Below are 19071 nucleotides of genomic sequence, written 5' to 3'. Positions count from 1 at the left end.
CCGTTTGGTACACATGCTTCCTGGGTGGTGGGGGGCATCGGCCGCCCTCAGAAATGGAGGGGAGCGAGGCCGCCACTTGGGCACAGCGTCCAGCCCAGTGGCTCTCAGACTCAAGAATCCTGCTCAAGAATCAAGAATCAGGAGTCTGCTTTAGAATCCCTAGGAGCAAGGGAAGCACCAGTTTTGCAGGCCCTGCCCCTGGAGATTCTATCCTATCCGGCCTAGATGGGGCCCCGGAATCTGTATCTTACAGGTCCCACCCCCCCCCACCCCCACCGCCACCGTGGCGGCTCTGGAGATCCGGACGCAGGAGTGCCTGGGCCACATTTGGTGAAACACGAATCCAAGAGGCAGACAAGAATAGCCAACCGGGAAGTGTGATGGGGGGTTGAAGAGTGCAGGAAGAGACACGTGTTAGGAGACCAGGGCTGGTCAGCTGGGAGAGGGGCGGCGCCCGCAGCCTTCCTGGAGGGCGCGGCCTGTGCCCCGTGTCTGGAAAGGCTCATTGCTATTTGCTGGGCAGCGCCTTTTCGCGGAGGGCGTTCTTGGGGGAGGGCAGGGCGGCTGTGAAGCGGCTTGGCTTGTTTGGAAAGCCAGGGACTGGTGGACACGATGCAGGCATACCATTCTGGAACCCAGGTACCAGAGAGGAGTCGGGAGGTTGGAAAGGGGTCTAGCGGGGAAGGGGCCTTGAACTTGATGAACAGCTCAAAATTCCACCTGTGGTCAGAGTCCGGTGGAACCATGTGTAAAAGAGATAGCTAGTGGGAAGCTGCTGTAGCCGAGGGAGCTCTGCTCAGTGCTTTGAGATGACCTGGAGCGGAGGGATGTGGGGCGGGGATATAGTATTTTGTGTTTTCCCACGCTTATAGCTAATTCACGCTGCCCTACAGCAGAAACCAGCACAACACTGTTAAGCAGTTACCCTCCGACTAAAATTTAAAAAATAAGGAGTCCAGTGGATCCGGATGAGACCCTGGCCCACCATCGCATTACCCTTATTCAGGGCAAAGGCCACGTATCCCTGCCCAGCCTCAGTCAGTCGGCATTATATTTGTTTCCCCTGAGCTCAGAGAAGGAAAGTGACTTGTTTGAGATCACTCAGCTGGCTGGAGCCGCTCCCGACCCCAGGGCCACTGGGCAGAGTTGCTCCCCTCTGGGAAGCAGTCCTGAGTGGTCCTTGGCGACCACTCTGTTGCTTCCCTGGGAAGCAGGATATTTTTGTCCCAAAGCAATGAGGCTGGGAAGAGGGGACATTTCTCTAGAAATGGAGGCCAGGGCAGCATCCCGCCGGATTGACTGAACTTCCAACCTTGTTCCTACCGGCCTGGTCCAGCCCTGACTCTGGGAATGGACCGCAGGACAGAGACCCGTTTTCTGACTCCCGCCCCCCCCGGGCCCTGGCCTCACGCCCGCCTTCTTTTCCAGGTGAATCTGGGAAATCCGGGGACCGCAGCGGCTACAGCAGTCCCGGCTCCCCAGGCACTCCGGGCAGCCGCTCCCGCACCCCTTCTCTGCCGACCCCGCCCACCCGGGAGCCCAAGAAGGTGGCGGTGGTCCGCACTCCCCCCAAGTCGCCGTCTGCAGCCAAGAGCCGCCTGCAGGCCGCCCCGGGGCCCATGCCAGACCTGAAGAACGTCAAGTCCAAAATCGGCTCCACGGAAAACCTGAAGCACCAGCCAGGCGGCGGCAAGGTAAGGGCGTGTGCGAGACTGGCCTTGCGGGTGTCCGCCCGGGGCGCCCGGATCGGGCGTGGCGGGGCCGGGCGGGGTCAGGGGGGAATGTACACCTGGGGCGGAGGCGGGGGAGCCCCTCTGCTCCCACCACCCGCCTGGGTCCCGCCCCCGCCCCATAGCACAGGCCCCTCCCCAACTTCTTGAAGGAAAGACGGTGGGTTAGGGTTCAGTTCTGTGCCGGGGTCACCAGCAGGCTGAGTGCCAGCTCAGGGGAAAGACAGCACCGGTTCTTCCCTCGGTCACCTCAGCCCCTGCTGATGGGATCCATCAGAGGTGACAGCGTGGTAGCCCCATGACCTGGGAGTTCTCAAAGTGGGTGCCTGCAGGGGGTTCCCCAGCTTCCTTGTGGTTGAGATCATGAGACAACCAGTGTACAGGTGGGTGTCTCTGGCATTGGTTGAACATGTGTTTAGGTCCCAATTCTGGGGGAATTCGTGATACTATTTTGAACAACTGATTCTTCCAGGGACAAGTGGGTGCTCACGTCATCTCTGGGTCTCCCAAAGGTGGAGAAAATGAGCTTCCAAGAGCCTAGGTGGAGGGATGTGTGCACAGCCTGGACCCCTCCTCCTCTCTTTGACCCCCTCCTGCATTGTGTGAGTTTCCTAGGGTTGACATACAAAATGCCACCAACTGGGGACTTGCCTGGTGGTCCAGTGGTTAAGACTCCACATTTCTGCTGCAGGGGGCACGGGTTTGATCCCTGGTTGGGGAACTTAGGGTGCCACCAAGGGGAAAAAAAAAAAAACTAACATGGGCCGGGTGGCTTATACAACAGAGATGTAATTCCTCATAGAGCCCAGAAGTCCAAGGTCAAGGTGCTGGTTTCCTGAGGCCTGTCTCATGTGCCTGCAGGTACTGCTTTCCCCTCGTGTCCTCACTGGTGCCTCTCTGGGTCTCACTATGTCCCAGTCCTGCCTCCTATAAGGACACCAGACCTATTGGCTTAGGGCCCACCCCAGTGAGCTCATTTTAACTTAATGACCTCTTTAGAGACCCTATTCCAAACACAGTCCTGTTGGGAGGTACTGGGAGTTAGGACTGCAGCCTGTGGATTTGCAGAACACAGTTCAGACCATGACAGCGCCCCCTGCCCCCCAGCACCAGGGAGAGGGATGGAGCAGGGAGAAGAGGGTGCGGTGGGGAGCAGAGGACAAGGACCCCCCCCCTCCCCCTTGTGTTGAGCCTTCTGGGCTGGACTGTTTCAGGAGCAGAGCGCCTCCTGGTGGGCAAGGGCCAATGTGTCCCTTCCAGAGCGCCCCTCAGCCCAGCCTCTGCACTCGGTTTTGTTTTTTTTTTTTTTAATTTTAATTTTTTTTTTCCCCCAGTGGGTTTTGTCATACATTGATATGCATCAGCCATGGATTTACATGTATTCCCAATCCCGATCCCCCCTCCCACCTCCTCTCCACCCGATTCCTCTGGGTCTTCCCAGTGCACCAGGCCGGAGCACTTGTCTCATGCATCCCACCTGGGCTGGTGATCTGTTTCACCATAGATAGTATACATGCTGTTCTTTTGAAATATCCCACCCTCACATTCTCCCACAAAGTTCAAAAGTCTGTTCTGTATTTCTGTGTCTCTTTTTCTGTTTTGCATATAGGGTTATCGTTATCACCTTTCTAAATTCCATATATATGTGTTAGTATGCTGTAATGTTCTTTATCTTTCTGGCTTACTTCACTCTGTATAATGGGCTCCAGCTTCATCCATCTCATTAGGACTGGTTCAAATGAATTCTTTTTAATGGCTGAGTAATATTCCATGGTGTATATGTACCACAGCTTCCTTATCCATTCATCTGCTGCACTCGGTTTTATTAACCGCTCTTGACTGGGGCCTAGGTCACCATGGAGGGAGGGGTCTCAGAGGCCTTTGGTCCATGTTAGTGGCCTTTGCCTGAAACCCTGCCCTTTGCTCCCCGTGGAGCTTCAGGGCCTCCTGCTGGCCTTTCCCATCCTTGGGGCCCAAAGGGTCCTGCCCAGCAGGGAGGTCTGGGTGCCCCTTGGGGTCTTTGGGCCACGGGACTGGGCCTGAGCAGTGTTGACCTCCCTGCAGTGTTTGCTCTGCCACTTAAAGACGCATTGCCTGTCTCCTTATGGAGGGGGCTCTGGCGCAACTGGCTTGAAGCTGACCCCTGGTGAGGCTTCTGGGCCAGAGGGACCCCCAAGGAGAGGGTTTCCAAGGTGATGGGATGTTTCCCACTGGCGTTCGCACCCCTCCCCCAGCGCTGTGGCTGTCCCACGTCTGTCCTGTTTTCATGGCACAGAGTGTTCGCCTCTGTTTTGAAAACTGAAAAACAAAACCCGACACGGCCCGTTCTGCACCCCCGAGAAGACTGTGGGGCTGTGAGCAGCACGCTCACGGCGAGAGGGAAACTGTGACGGTCCGCGTCTCCCAGCCCGCGGGGCTCCGCACACACCGGCTCCCCCCAGCCCAGGCTGCACCCCGTCAGCCCCGCGTTCACCTGAGGTCGGCTTGGAGGGTTCGGGCACCATTTGGCCCCGTTCTCGAAACCCTGCTGAGAGCAGCAGTGACAGGGCTGAGCAGGGAGGAACCCACCCCTCGCATCTGAGCTGCCCAGGCCCAACCAGTTGGGGAGAGGAGTCCAGTGGCCCGAGGGCCAGTGACTCGATGCTTAGGATGGAAAGGGTGAGGCTGCCCCCAGGTTGTGGCTGTACACGTGGGCGCAGATGCGTGTCCACAGCTACAGACTTGACGGTTAAAGCAGAAAGGTGACTTTTCTTGGGATTTACTGGGGAAGGAGATGTGGGGAAGTGGCCGAGAGGGGAGTAACAGCGTCCTCGTAAATTCCATGCAAAACTTAGAAAACTGTGAAACAAAGAAAATCTGAGCCATAACAACAGAGATCAACACATTAATCTCTGGGAAAAACAAAAAATAGATAAAATTTTTAAAAAAAGAAAACAAAAGGGAAAAAAAGGTCCCTCGATCCATGCAGAAGGCCTCTTGAAGTGACTCCAATGGGGACTTCGCTGATGGTCCAGTGGTTAAGAATCCACCTTCCAAGGGCTTTCCTGGTGGCTCAGATGGTAAAGAGTCTGCCTGCAGTGTGGGAGACCCAGGTTCGATCCCTGCGTCGGGAAGCTCCCCTGGAGAAGGAAATGGCAACCCACTCCAGTATCCTTACCTGGAAAATTGCATGGACGGAGGAGCCTGGCAGGCTATAGACTATGGACTTGCAAAGAGTTGGACACGACTGAGCAACTTCACTTTCCAATGCAGGGGATCCTTGGTCGGGGGACTTAGATCCCACATGTTTCAGGGCAGCTAAGCCTGCGTGCCTCAACTACTGAGCCAGTGCACCCGAGAGCCAGTGCCCTGTAACACAGGAAGCCCAGGTGTGGCAACAGGAGAGGCCTGCGTGCCACAGCAAAGACCGAGGCCAAAATTAAAAAGAAAAAAATGACTGGAGGTCCCTGTGAGATCTCTGGGTCCCCGTGGCCTCTCATTCGGCCCAGCATATACAGTAAAAGGGACAACACTTCAAGAGTCTGCAGAATAACCCAACTTCCTCGGGAGGTGACACGCTGGAGGAGCAGGACAAGGTTATAAACCTGCAGAGACTGAAAACTGCACATCAGTCTAACTTTTTTGGGAAAAACATGTAAAACGTCTGTTTTCTGCTTCATACTCTTCTCTGACTTCATGATTGGCTACAGTGAACATGAAGAGTCCAAAACAAAATTACTTTTAAAGGAAAATACAAATAATCACTTGGCCACTTTAACCTAACCAGCTGGATCCACCAGAAGTGGGAGGGGCAGGAAGGAGTAGCAGTTCCCCTGTGACTGCAAGGGAGAATCAGCTGGGGTTGGGAGGGGGAAGGGTTCTTTTAAAAACCCTAATGCCTGGACTTCCCTGGTGGTGCAGTGGATAAGAGTCTACCTGCCAATGCAGGGGACATGGGTTCTGATCCCTGGTTTGGGAAGATCCCACATGCTAGGGAGCAACTGAGCCCGTGTGCCCGGAGCCTGAGCATCACGAGGAAGAGTAGCCCCCCACTCACTGCAACTAGAGGAAGCTCATGCGCAGCAACAAAGACCCAGTGCAACCTAAAATAAAATTAATTAATTTAAAAAGAAAATAGAACTTGTTTTTAAAAAATCCTAATGCCAGAGCCTTACCCTGAACCTTGAGAGTCTTGAGGGGACCCCAGGGGCTCCCAGGGGTTCAGCAGTCCAGGCTGAAACCCCGTGTCCCTGCATTCTTATCTACTGACCTCTGGTCTCAACCCTGACTGCTAGAGCCTCCCATGAGCCCTGGATCTGGGACTGGTTTTCTTTTTTTTCCTCTTCTGCTCCTGCCCCTGCCACTATTTTCAGATTCCAAGCACCTGGCTCCTCAGACGACTCAGACCCAGGCCAGGTCAGGCCCTAGGTCCTGCACCCCCTCCCCAAGACTTTGTCCCAGTCCTGTTCTTAGGGGGATCGTGGAGAGGGAAGTTCAGACACAAAGAACCAGCATTTAAAGCACCTAAAAAAACAAAAAGGACCCACTGCAGGTGTAAGCGATACGAAATTAACATCCTTCTGTCCTGATGAGCATGTGAATCCTTGCAGTCCTTTTGAATATAATACAGGATTATTCATAGTTTTCATAGTTGATTTTTTTCCATTTATTTTTTCATAGTTTTCATAGTTTAATTCTGCTAAATCAATGATCTGTTGAAGGATTTCATGTCTCCTTCCTCTGGACTAGATTGAAGGTCACCTTGAGATCTTTGTGTCCCTCTAGCTTCACACTTGATGTACAGTAAATGCTGTATACTCAATCAAGGAAAGAAAGAAGGCTTTAAATTCAGAAAAAGCTTCATGCACAAGAATGCAGATTGTGCTTTATTAATGATTGCAAAATGAAACAACTCAAAAGTCTAAATTAGAAAAATAGTGATGCCATACTATAAAATATTTGCAGTCATTAATAATTGTCTTTGAAAATAATTTTTACAATTATAAAAACTACAAATAAGTTAAAAGTAAAATTGTATAAATTTTGTAGGTTATATCTGCCACCTGTATAAAAGCCATGTATAGAAGACAAATATGACAAAATGCTAATAGTGGTTCAGAGAAATTGTGACTGATTCTTTTTCTCTATTTTTACCTTTCTTCCTAAATTTTTTACAGTGAAACCATTTCTAATTAGGGAAAAAAAAAAAAAAAAGGAGGGACTTCCCTAGTGGTCCAGTGTTAAGACTTTGTGCTTCCACTGTTCTGGGAACTAAGATCTCAAATGCCATGCAGTGTAATCAAAAAGAATTTAAAAAAAAAGAAAAAACTGGATAGAAATACAGTTGTGACTGGAAGTGTCACAGTAGATATTAGTAAACCATCTACTTTTTTATTAGTAAAATAAAAACAATAAAAGAACATAGTTCATATAATTGAAAAGGAAAAATTAACAAACACAAGGAATCAAACTGTAGGTGAAAGGGTTTATCTGTTGTTAAGAGTTCAGATGTGTCAATAATCTATTTAGTCCATAAAGAAAAGTATCTATAAATACAGAGAAGCAGAAATTGCTTCTCGTTTCTAACTTCAGTGTAAAACATAAACTTCATTATATGCATATTGTTAACATGACCACAAATGCTCAAAAATCAAATTTTCCTTTGTCACTGCTCATTCAGTTTAGAAATGAAAATGCCTTTTCCAAGTGTCTTGGTTACAAATGCCATAAATTATGTGGCAATGCCCCAAAATTATACTTAAAAGGAATTCATCATTTTAAATGCTTTAATTTTTTAAAAAATTGACTGCAGCATGTAAACTATGTTCTTATTGGTAGGGGAAAAGAATACAAGCAAAGAAATAATACACAAAGAGAAGACAGAAATAAATTTAGAAAATGGAGCATACAATAGCATCAAAAACTGATTCCTTCCTTCTTTCTTTTATTCATTCATCCAGCATTTCTGGGGCACCTCTGAGCGCCAGGCCCTGTGCTGAGTTCCTACTCCAAGACCCAGGCAGGAGAGAGAGAGACACGGAACTAATTAAGCAGAGGCAAAAGGAGAGGTTGGCCAGGGAAGCTAATGCAGGAGGGAGCAGCCTGCACCATTGAGGGTTCCCCACACTGAGGGTCACCTACGTGGTGAAGTGTTGCACGCAATTGTCAGCAACAAAGCAGAGAAGATCCTTGTCTGGAACCATCAAGTCTTTAAAAGGACAGTTCTCGTATCCGCCTGCCCCCACACATTTACTGCTGGTGTCGCAGATCGAGAAAGACTTGTGGGAAACTGCACCTGGAGGTACTGAGAAGGAAAGCAAAATAAAGCTAAAACTGGCACCAGCTGGGGTGGCAGAGGGGCGTGGGTCAGGGTGGAGCTTTGTGTGTTTACACGTGAGCTCTGGAGAGCTAGCAGCTGATAGAGGGAGGTCCCCGCTGGGTCTCCTGTGTTCGGACAGCATAGGATGGAGAAGAGAAAGGGAGAGTGGCGGGCACCCCCTGCAGAGCCTCCGGCTCCACAGTCAGTCGCGGAGCGGGTGTTGAATAAGAGGGTGAGTGTGGGCCCAGCCGAGGTTAAGGCAGCACCACCCTCAGCAGCCTCTCCGTGGGGTCAGTGGAGGGCAGAGGGCCCAGGTACCTTCCAGAGTGAGAGAGAAGGAGTTCACTGGGGCTGAGGCGGCCAAGTAAGGAGAACTGGGGGGATCCTTGTGGTTTCCAAGGTGAAAAGAGACTTGCAGAGTCATGACTAGAGTGTGGGACGTGGTCTGGATGGCTTTGAGCAGATGGAGCTAAAGTCACTTCCTCTGAGAAAGTGCCAGCCAGGAGCTGGGATGCGAAGGCCCCCCCAGGCAGGACCGAAACCCACCAGAGCTGCAGGGCTTGGACAGGCTTGGGCTGCGATATTCCAGATGGCCACAAGATGGCAATAGCATGCTATAGTGTCTGGCTCTGGAGCCCTGACGGGTTTTAAAAAATTTGTTACATTTGTTGACAAAGTTTCAAATCTCGTTTTTAAAAGTATAAGTGTAGAACATCTATGCGGAGTAAATAAAGTGAGTCTGTACCTAGGATAGTTTGCTTGTCCTGGATCAGGGCCGGGGACTCAACTGAACTTGACCTGAGGTGTCTGGGCTGTGCAGAGCCAGGCGGGGCCCCTCCTGGGGGGCAGCCTTGTAACTCTAAGACCCTCTGGACATGTCTCCCCGTCCACAGCATCTGTGTTTATGAAAAAGAATCTTGTGTAAATTCCATCATTTTAAAGATTCTTGGATCAGTCACTGTTTAAAGGAACAGTATAAACAGTTGTAAAGGGGTGCTCTGTGGTGCTCAGTCGTGTCCGACTCTGCGACCCACTCGACTGTAGCCCGCCAGGCTCCTCTGTCTATGGAATTAACTCCCCTAATATTTGATCTCCAGTGTCAGTTCTCAAGCTGACCACTTTGGACTTGAAGGGAAGGCTTGCTGCAGGTGTCCAGTGCTCACCCCAGGTTAGATTCCCTCCAGAACATCCCGGCCCCCAGTCCTCAGCACTGGGCCTGTTGACCCTAGTGAGGCCAAGCCAGGCCCAGCATAAGACAGTGCAGGAGACAGGCCTCTCCAGGGGCGGCCCAAGAACACCTGGCCAGCCTGGAAGCTCCTGAGGGTGGAGGGAGGGCTGGGCCATCTGGAGCACCTCGAGAAATCTGAGCCCAAACAGAACCAGAACAAGATCTGATGTGGGTTTGGAACCATTTCGGGTTCTCCAGGAAATGGAGTAAACCAAAGTGGACCTGCTTGCAGCCTCATGCCACCCCAACCTCTCCTCCAGGGTCAAACCCTGATCAAAGAATTTGTCCCTTGCCTAGTAAGTCTCCTCGATCAAAATCTGGAGCTTCCAAAACATTGCTTTTCCTTTTGGCTATTTGCAGTGTCCGCCCAGAGCTGAGGCTGAATATCACACATTTACTCTAGTTGAGAAATTAAGTTTCAGGATTCCAATTTCATAATGCCAACCATTCCCCCTTTTTATTTTTCCTTTCTGTAAATCTACCATTCTGTAAAGGGTGTTGACTTAATTTGAGAACTAACAGTAATTCAGGTCTGCTTGCTAAATATCCTTATGTCTCTTGCCAAATCCCACAAAAGTTTGTTGCCTTTTTTGTGGGAACAAGAAGCAGCCTGGAGAAAACATTTCTGTGTTTGTTGCCCATTGTGTTATTGCTTCATGTCTCTTGAGTCATTTGATGACTTTCTTGTAAGGATTAGTACAGAAAACAAGGCTATCCTCCTTGAAAAACTGGTCAGTGTTCTTTGTCAAATTAGAGAGTTATGTAACCCGTCACGTTTCCCTTTTTGCTTTGACTTCCCGGAAGCTCAGAGCTAAATGTTGTTTAGTCGCTAAGTTGTGTCCGACTCTCTTGTGACCCCATGTATTGTAGCCTGCCAGGCTCTTCTGTCCATGGATTTCCTAGGCAAGAATAGTGGAGTGAGTTGCCATTTCCTTCTCCACAGAGCTAAATGTAATGATCAGTCTAATTGTCAGTCCTGATGACCTCCCCTTCTCTTAACTGTCTTTGCAATTTTCTTGTTTTGTTATTTTGTGTGTGTGTGCGCTTTCTAATTCTAAACTGCTCCACTTCTCTTGTGAAAGTAGGCAAGTCTGCTTCTGGAGCTTATTCAGTGGAAAGTTATAAAAAATGATACCCAAAGCAGGAGTGCATGTGGGACTCCTTGAAATTTGAGGGTGGGACAAAACGATTCAAAGACGTTATGCAGACAGTGACAGCAACTCCCTAGGAAGCAGGCGAGAAAACCTGTTCCACCTCCTCATCTCAGCTCAAGCCCGGGCTGAGGTGCCGCCTACTGTCTCCTTGCTGGGAGGAGAGACATCACCAATCACCTAGAGAGAGTCTTGTTTCTATTTAGTTTATGAGACAACAGGCTTGAGGACAACTCAGGTGAACTGTTGTTACATAGGTGTCCGTGGCTGCAGAAACCCACATCTAGATTCCTGTGTGGATTCCGTTGCTAATTTGAGAAAGTCACTGAACTTCTCTGGGTTTTAAATGGCCTCTTCATCAGTAAGGTGGCAGGCGAAAAGGGTGACATGGAGTTAGGTATTTATCCAGCCTCTAAATGAGGGATGGTTTTTACACTTAAAACCAGAGAAGCTGGACGTCCTGGTGGTTCAGTGGTTTTGACTCTATGCATCCAATGCAGGGGGCCCGGGTTTGATCCCTGGTTGGAGAACTAAGATCCCAGGTGCCCCGTGACATGACCCAAAAAAACAAAAACCAGAGAAGTTAGAGGAAGAAATGTTACAAAGGAAGTATATTAAAATGTCAGCATTTGCATGCTAGAAAAATAAATACAACTACTAACAGAAAAAGAACAAAGGAACAATTTTAATAAAAAAATGCAGAATAAGCCAACAATACAAATCTATTTATTTTAATCAAGGAAATAAAAACAATTTCTTTTAATTGCACAATGCTGGTGTCAATATAGTGAAACTGTCTCAACAGTGCTCACAGGAGAAATTAATCAGACCCTTTAAAAAGTCATTTGGAAGATTGTGTGGAGGGTTTTTAGAGTATTTATAACTTTGGCCCAGAAATTGTATTTCTGGGACTTTGTGCTATGAAAATCCACAAAATGGGAAAAACTCCTTGTAGAACTATGTCCATGGTGAGGCTGTTTGTATTATTTAAAATGAAATCAATATAAAAAAAATAATAAAATGAAGTCAATATAAATATCTGATAGCATAGATAGCACAAAATGGAATAGGACATTTTTTAAATTAATGCTTCTGATGACTATAGAACATGGCAAATACTTGGTACAGCAAGGTATAAAATAGTATGCATACATTTATTGTCTACAATGATAGTTTTATTTTTATATATGAGAGTTCAAGAGTACAAGAAAATGCAGTAGTGGTTGTGTTAAGAGTAGCAAGAAAACTTTCTTGAACCTCTGTTTTTCAAGAACAGAGTTATGTTACTTAATGAAAAAAATACACAGCTTTTTACTTTAAAGGAACATAAAATAAAACAAAGAGGTGGGTTAGATATGTATTTCCCAGGTTTTTCAATCCAGATCAATGAAATTAAGGGGAAAAAAAAGAAAAAAACAGGGATGGAGCCTAAGAGAAAATTACTGTATTTAGCTTGCCAGGTTAATGATATCTAAAAATAAATATTATCTATTACCAATGTAATTTAATAATTAACAATTTAACAAAGGGAAAGTTTTTTATCTTATTGGAGGAAAAGGCCATTTTAATATCAAAATGGTAGGATGGATAACTTTTGCTATCACGTCCTTATTTCCTCCATTGGCTGAAGACCTGTGGACCCCTGATGGCTGGCTCTGGGGTCAGATTTGGGACCCTTCTCCCAAGATGAGCCAGGCCCAGGCTCTGACCACCCCCGGCCTCAGGGTTAGTGGGCCCCCCCGGCAGCAAATGCCACTTTTCCAGAATTTTAGAGGGTGTGCTGGTACTTCTTTGGGAACTTCAGTTGGCAGTTGTTCATACCTGTGATTGATAAACACTGAGGCCTGCTGATGAGGGACACCCGGTGATGATGCATCACCGCTCTCGCAGACAAATCGTGGAGTGCTTCAGCTCACCTCCTCTGTGTCCTCCTCTGTGTATTTCATACACAGACAAATTGGATAAAAATCAGCAACCCCCCCCCACCTCCCTGCCGAATATAGCCTCACACTTTTTCCGTGGTGCCTGGAAAAAGGGGAGCCTCACAGAAATACAGTGTGGTCTCTACCATCCCCACACCTGCTCAGGAAAACTTAGGGAAGGTTGCCTGGGAGCACTGTTCCCTCTGAGTGCCTGGGGGTTCATGGACGAGGACCAGCCAATGGATGGAAGGGCGGGCACTCACCCTGCCTTCCAAGAGACACAGGCCTTCCCTGAAGGGGTCTGGATTTACCTTCTCCATAAATCTACCCGTGTCCTCCCCATGAAGTCAGGGATTCTTGAACCAGAACAAAACACCAGGGGAGGTTTTCAGAAGCCCAAGATTCTAAGGTCAGGAGTAGGATCTGGGATTTTAACAATATACCTGCAGGTGATTTCAGGGCCTAACAGACTTGAGAACAGCCAGGTGAAGGTCTTGGTGAGTGTTCAGATGGGTCTGGTAGGTGTATGAATGAGGCCACAGCGGGGACCTTTTATTTATTCATTTAATAATGTAACTGAGCACATTTTGCTCCATCTCAACCTGGTGGACCCCCACCTCCGAGGTGCTCTCTGACGGGGGAGGCCTCCCTACTGCAATCCTCCCGGAAGGGGAAGAGCCACTTCTGATGGTTCTGTTTTGTGAGCCCAGGACTGTAAGGTGGGGTCCATCTCCAACCACTCACAGTTCTGGAATGCTCCCCAGGGAGGCGTGAATCAGCCTGCCCTCCTCTCCCCGGGCCTGCAGCCAGGTGGCGAGTGTGTTTGTGTGGGGCAGACACGTCTGGGTGTGGTGTGTCACTCATCCTTTTTTCTGGCTGTCAAAGGTGCAGATAATTAATAAGAAGCTGGATCTTAGCAACGTCCAGTCCAAGTGTGGCTCAAAGGATAATATCAAACACGTGCCAGGAGGCGGCAGTGTGAGTACCGTCACACTTTCCAGCTGTGGTTCCGGGTTTGAGAAGTGGCATGAGTGTTTGTACTTGCGAGACATTGCATAGAATAAACCATGCTCAGGCTCAGAGTCTATCCGGGTAAGCGCAGCCCAGACTGCCCGCACCCACAGGTCCAGGAGGGGTGCCCTGTTGCATGGGCAGATTGAGTGACTGGTCCTCCAACCTGTTCCTGGAAGCGGGATCCTCCCAGCCCCATTGTCGCGCCTGCTCACGGGGATCCCCTCTGAGTTAGAGCTAAACGTGGTGGCACCTGAGACTGGGCTCTGACACCACCTCCTCCATCACCTGGGTAGGTTCGCTTTAAGGGGCTCCACTGGGAACAGCTGGCCCACACCAAGGTCTTTACAGTCCTGCCTCGGGACAAGCAGAGGCCAGCCACTGCTCTGCTCCCGTTTGTCTTCTGCGTCTGCGAGGGATAAGCCTCTTGGCTCTTGTTTGAAACCAGTTCCACCCTTGGCGGAAGCTCCAGATGCGAAAGAGCCCAACAAAAGTACATCAGGGAGCGGCCGGCAGCTAAGAGGGACAGAAATGCTGCTTGGAGCCCTTTGAAATTTGGCCGCCTCCAGGTGTCCCTGGGGACTCCCTGCATTCCCCACTGGATGCATCCCTGAGATTTGGGGCTGGCATCCTCATTCTTGCCTGCCCACTTGATCAGCTCTGCCGGTACCTTCCAAGTGACCAAACTGGGTGCAGACTCGGCATCCTGAGGCTCGGCCCTCCTTCTCCACAGCCCCTTTGCTCCCCCAGCTTCTCTTGGTCGGCCGTAGGCAAATGTTGAAACATACTGGGGAGCAGGAGATTCAAGCCCCTTTGAGGTCTGCCCCTGGGGAGGAGGATGGCTTGTAAGAGCAGGCATCTGGTCCCCAGCTGGCAGTGCTGGGGAGGCGGTAGTTTGTATGACAGTGGAAGCCCGGGGGGTTGTGCTCTCTGTCCAGAAAGTGCCCAGCCTCTACCCATACATCATCCACATCCAGACCTGAGGGTTTATTCTTGCAATGTGCTGCTGCCTCCTGCCTGAGCACCCGGGGCGGGCTCTGCCACTGACTCCTTGTGGCCCCCGGAGTGGCGGGCACTCACCCCGAGGCTGCTGCATGGCGCTTCACTAACGCTTCCTCACCAGTGTCTGCTCAGTGTCCCCCCCCAGTGCCCCCCCGTCTCTGCTCTCCTGTCCCACTGCCACCTTGTCTTCTGCCAAGAGAAGGGGTGGGGACCACCCTCACCCGCTGCCGGCCTGACCGTGGGCTCTGGGTGACATTGCTGTTTTAGCTTTGACTCCTGGCTTCCCTGCTGACAGCGGGCTTCAGCCAGAGCAGGAAAGACATGTGCTTTCCGGTTTTAACTCGTGTCTGGTCGGCTGATGGGAGGTTGTGCTGCTGGGGCTGGAGGCGGGGGTCCAGTGGCCGCAGTCAGCAGACCGTTCCTTCCAGCGGAAGCCTGGGGGAGGGGGTACATGCCTGCTGCTGGGCGGGCAGTGCTTCCTCGAGGGACTTCCCCAGGAGCACCTCCCGTCTGTCCTGTACTCTGCGGGCCGGCGGACTAGCCTGGGACCCGACCCGGCAGAGAGCCACAGGATGTTGGCTCGTGACCGCTGCAGTAGGACCTGGTGAAAGGTGGCTGAGGGTGATAAGTCCCTGCGCAATGTCAGCCTCAGGCGCTTGAGGGGTGGTGGGCCCCTGGCCTGGCAGGGGGCCCCTCCTCAGCTTGGATGTAACTTCCCAGCAGGCAGGCCCTGCTCCTTCCCCCGGTTCTCCCTGCCTGCTGATTGACTCCCGGCTTCACTCCGGAGCCTGGCTTCCTCCCTCCCCAGCCTCAACCGCCTGAACACCTCCCTGTCCTGGCTCCCATCCTCTCCGCCCTCCCCTATTTCTCTCGCCTCCCCTTCCCTCGCCCTCCATCATGCCTTACCCCCTTCCTCCTCTTCCTTCTACACAGTGCCACCCTCCTCCTCCGCAACTGGTTACACCCCCACCCCAAACAGGCTGAAAAGAGAAGAGGGAAGCCTCGCACACACCAGCCTTTGCTTCAACTTGCTCCTGCGAGGAAAGAGGGGGTAGTTTCCACAGCCCCCTGTCCCATCTCCAGCACCCCACCTGGAGGGCAGGCTCAGAACCCCTCATTAACCCACCCACCCCCACAGGCGCGGTCTCCCCGCGCCTCCCTCCCCACACCTACGCACACAGGCCTTGTCAGCCTCCATCAACTCTCTGCCAGTAATCGACAAACGGCAACATGATTTTGATGAACGTAATTTGGGATTATTCCAGATGATTTAGACCTAAATAAAAACTCCTCCTTGATGTGCTTGTTAAACCCATTCTCGGGCAGGAGGCCATTCCTCTCTCCAGGTAACTCCAGGGCGGGGAGCAGGAGCCAGTGGTGATTGGCCTCCTGCGTCCTCAGGTGACCTCACACGAGGGACGTGTCACCCCGTGACCATCAGGGGCCCCCACAGTCATGGCTTTGTGCAGACTTCCTCAAGAAGACCCCCTCTACTGACGCTGGGTCCCTGTGGGGTGTCTCCTCCAGGCGGCCGGGGGGTGGCTGTGTGGCTGGGCCACATGCTGGACCCTCAGGCCGGCTGAGCCCTGGGGCCCTTAGGCCTCCCCGCGTGTGTCTGCTGAGCCGCCCTGAGACACTAAACCCGTGATTCCTGCTGTGCCGCCTGACCGTCCTGCTCGTGTGGCTTTGCTCTTTTCGGTAAAGAACCAAACCGTCCAGGACGCTGTGTGCCCAGGCGCCGCCTGGCGCTTCACTCTTCCCGGGTCGCCGAAGTGCACTGGGCCCCGCTCGCTGACCATCGTTGTTCTGCCGTAGGAGTGCTGGGGTTCGTGAAGCTGCTCCTTGGAGAAGGTGCTCCTAACCACTCCACCCCGCCCTCTGCTCTCGGAGGCCCAGCAGGCACGGCTCTTTCGCTTTGCCAAGGTTTTTCAGATGCCGCACACACGGACCCCTTCTTTTTCTGTCCTCACTGAATGTGATCCTTCGATCTCATGTCAGGAAAGAGAATGACCTTTTCACGTGTGTTTGCCAAACCAGTGGTGTGGGCCCTGCCCCAAAGGGCGGTAGCCCTGTATTTCTCTGAGGGTCCTTGTCCTGTGGGATCGAAGGCACTCCATTTATTTCACTCCCAGGGCAGGGTTGGCAGAATTCCAACACATTTTCCCATCAGTACTAGGGTGTGTGCCTCGTGGTAGACCGGAAATGCTACAACAACAGGGCCTGCTGCTTTTCATTGTGTTTCACTCCCAACAAAATAATCCTGTTTTACCCTCTCTCGTTCTCTCTCCCCTCCAGGTGCAAATAGTCTACAAACCAGTGGATCTGAGCAAGGTGACCTCCAAGTGTGGCTCATTAGGCAACATCCATCATAAGCCAGGTAGCCCTTGTAGGAGGCTAGACGGGGCGGGGTGGCCAGGGGGCGGGACCGGATGGGGCGGTGCCTTCTCCGGAAGTGGCTGAAAAGGATGGATGGGATGGGCCATCGAGGAGCGTGTTGGGGGTGGAGCTTGCTGGGGCCTGGGAGGTGTGGCTCTGTGTGTGGCGCCTGAGTGGGACCAGGCTGCCGAAGACAAGGTAAGAAGGGAGGGCAGATGCTGAGCTAAACCCTGACCCGCGGCTCTCCAAGCGGGCTGCGCACAGGGCCTCTGAAGCTGGGGAAGGACCTGATCTGGCCCCCGAAGACTGGCTCCGTGGATTTGGTCCCCAGTTTGGTCCTCAGCCAACAGGAGGGACATTTCAGCCACTGCTCCAGCTACAATAGGGGAGTCCTGGGTCATGGCCATGTCCCCGCCGAAATGATACTGTGGAACTCCCCATGCGCGCCCTTCCCCTCTCCATCTCGTGCCATGCAGAAATTGGTGCTGCCTGTAGATCTTTCTGCAACAGTAGAAACGTTCTGTACCTGTCCTGTTCACTGTGGTAGCCGCTCACCATATGCGGCTGTTGAGCATTTGAAATGTGGCCGGTGCAGTTGAGGAAATGAACCAATTTTATTTAATGAAATTTGGGGACCTCCCTAGTGGTCCAAAGGTTAGGTCTTGGCGCTTTCACTGCCGGTCCCAGGTTCGTTCCCTGATCCAGGAACTAAGATCCCACAAGCCTTGCGGTGCAGCCAAAAAAATTAAATTAAAATTTAAATAAAATTTAAGTAGCCATGGGCTACCATCTTGGAGAGCCCAGATCTAGATTCTAACTCCTGCCTGAGAGTCCAGAGCAAGGCTTCCGCCTTAGGCCCTCTCTGAGGCTTGAACCATTACTGCAGGAAGAGAGGTAGTCAGAAGTGCAGTCTAGAATGTCATTATTTTCTGTCTCCCTTGGACATTTTGGGGGAGTTGAGTCTTTCTGCCTCTCCTGGGGCCACCATCCCATCACACTGTGAGGCAACTTTGTTGAGTGGCTTCATCCTTCCAAAGAAAGTAATGTAGTTCATCTCTTCCTCAGGTCATGTCTCCCACACTTGGACAGGGCATCGAGTGTCTGAGGAGGGAGAAAATGTCAGGGTCCTTCCTTATGAAGGGTGCATTTTGCCCTTCAGTTTAATTCCGAGGTCTTGCAGGATGTTGGCATAGAAAGGCTCAACTCCTTGGAAGCTGACCAATTTAGAATAATTTCTCTTGAACTGAGCTGTCCTTTACCTTTGCACTAAGGAGGAAGAGTTTGCTGAGTAGATATTTTATGTACACCCTGATTAGTGAGATAAAAAGAAGAAAATGAAGATGAAGCAAATCGTTTTCAAGCCCTTTGGAAGGACCTACTTGTTCCAAACCGCACTCTAAATAAAAGCTGGTCGTAGCTCCTCCTCGAGGTTGGCGTCTGCACGCAGTCGCTGGCTTAGCCCTCACTCAAGACTCGGTGCCTTTTGTGTGTTGTGTTCCAGGAGGTGGCCAAGTGGAAGTAAAATCTGAGAAGCTGGACTTCAAGGACAGAGTTCAGTCGAAGATTGGGTCCCTGGATAACATCACACACGTCCCTGGCGGAGGGAATAAAAAGGTAAAGGGGCGGGGTAGAGGCTGTAACAGAGTCTGGTGTCTCAGAGCAGGAGAGCTGAGGGTCCCGTATTGACTGGCTTGATGTGGATTCTCAGCTACTTGCGGGGCTCCACCTGGGCTGCCCTTCACCGTCCTTGGGAGCCTTAACAGCCTTGATGCTAGGCGCCCCACCTTGGAGATTCTGACTAGTTTGTCTCAGAAGCCATCTGGGTACCTGGAGTGGAGCTTTTAAAGCCCCCAGGTGACTCTTCAGTGCAGTTAAAGGTGAGAGGTACTGCCCTCGGCCCTGTGGTTGGCCAGCACCCTCAAGAGGAAGTAGCCATCACCAAAGCCAGCCCCAGTCACCAAGAGCCAGTCATGGGAACATAACCTTATTTTCTAAATAGGTCACAGGCAGTTAGAGCCAAACAGTGATGCTGGAATCCAGGTTTCAACAAAGCCTCTGCAAGTGTCCATCAGGAGGCCACTGGACCGAGAACCTGGGTGTTCCCCATGGTTCCTAGAAGCCCTGGGTCTGGATGTCTGGGTGCAGTGGGGGCTGGGGAACCCCAGGGCCTCCCTCTGGGCTCATCACAGAATGCTGTTGTGTGGCGGCGCTTTTTCTCTTCATAAATTCAGCGAAATGCCCTCTGGGGTTTCCTGCCCGTGCCTGCCCTGAAATTCTGCAAGTGGTTCGTGTTCCAGTCTTCAGTGCCTCCCAGCAGCTGAGTGAGGAGGACGGGGACGGAAGGGCCGTCCCA

The 19071-nt window shown here is 51.3% G+C and overlaps 1 protein-coding gene across 15 annotated transcripts in view; it reads left to right on the top strand.

The window, feature by feature from the left end:
* MAPT (microtubule associated protein tau) overlaps positions 1-19071 on the top strand; it is a 119868-nt gene that overhangs the window by 93345 nt on the left and 7452 nt on the right. For 11 of the 15 annotated variants that reach the window (XM_043465808.1, XM_043465792.1, XM_043465835.1 and 8 more), the window contains 4 exons: positions 1429-1694; positions 13215-13307; positions 16638-16719; positions 18220-18332. In XM_043465808.1, the coding sequence (XP_043321743.1) occupies positions 1429-1694; positions 13215-13307; positions 16638-16719; positions 18220-18332 (554 nt within the window). The remainder of the gene's footprint in view (positions 1-1428; positions 1695-13214; positions 13308-16637; positions 16720-18219; positions 18333-19071) is intronic. The other 4 variants (XM_043465817.1, XM_043465852.1, XM_043465903.1 and 1 more) reach the window with 1 other exon arrangement.

This window comes from Cervus canadensis, chromosome 1, assembly GCF_019320065.1.
Source record: "Cervus canadensis isolate Bull #8, Minnesota chromosome 1, ASM1932006v1, whole genome shotgun sequence".
In the NCBI taxonomy this organism is placed as follows: domain Eukaryota; kingdom Metazoa; phylum Chordata; class Mammalia; order Artiodactyla; family Cervidae; genus Cervus; species Cervus canadensis.
Note: the sequence above shows the minus strand (reverse complement) of the source record. Positions and strands in the feature narration are given on the sequence as shown.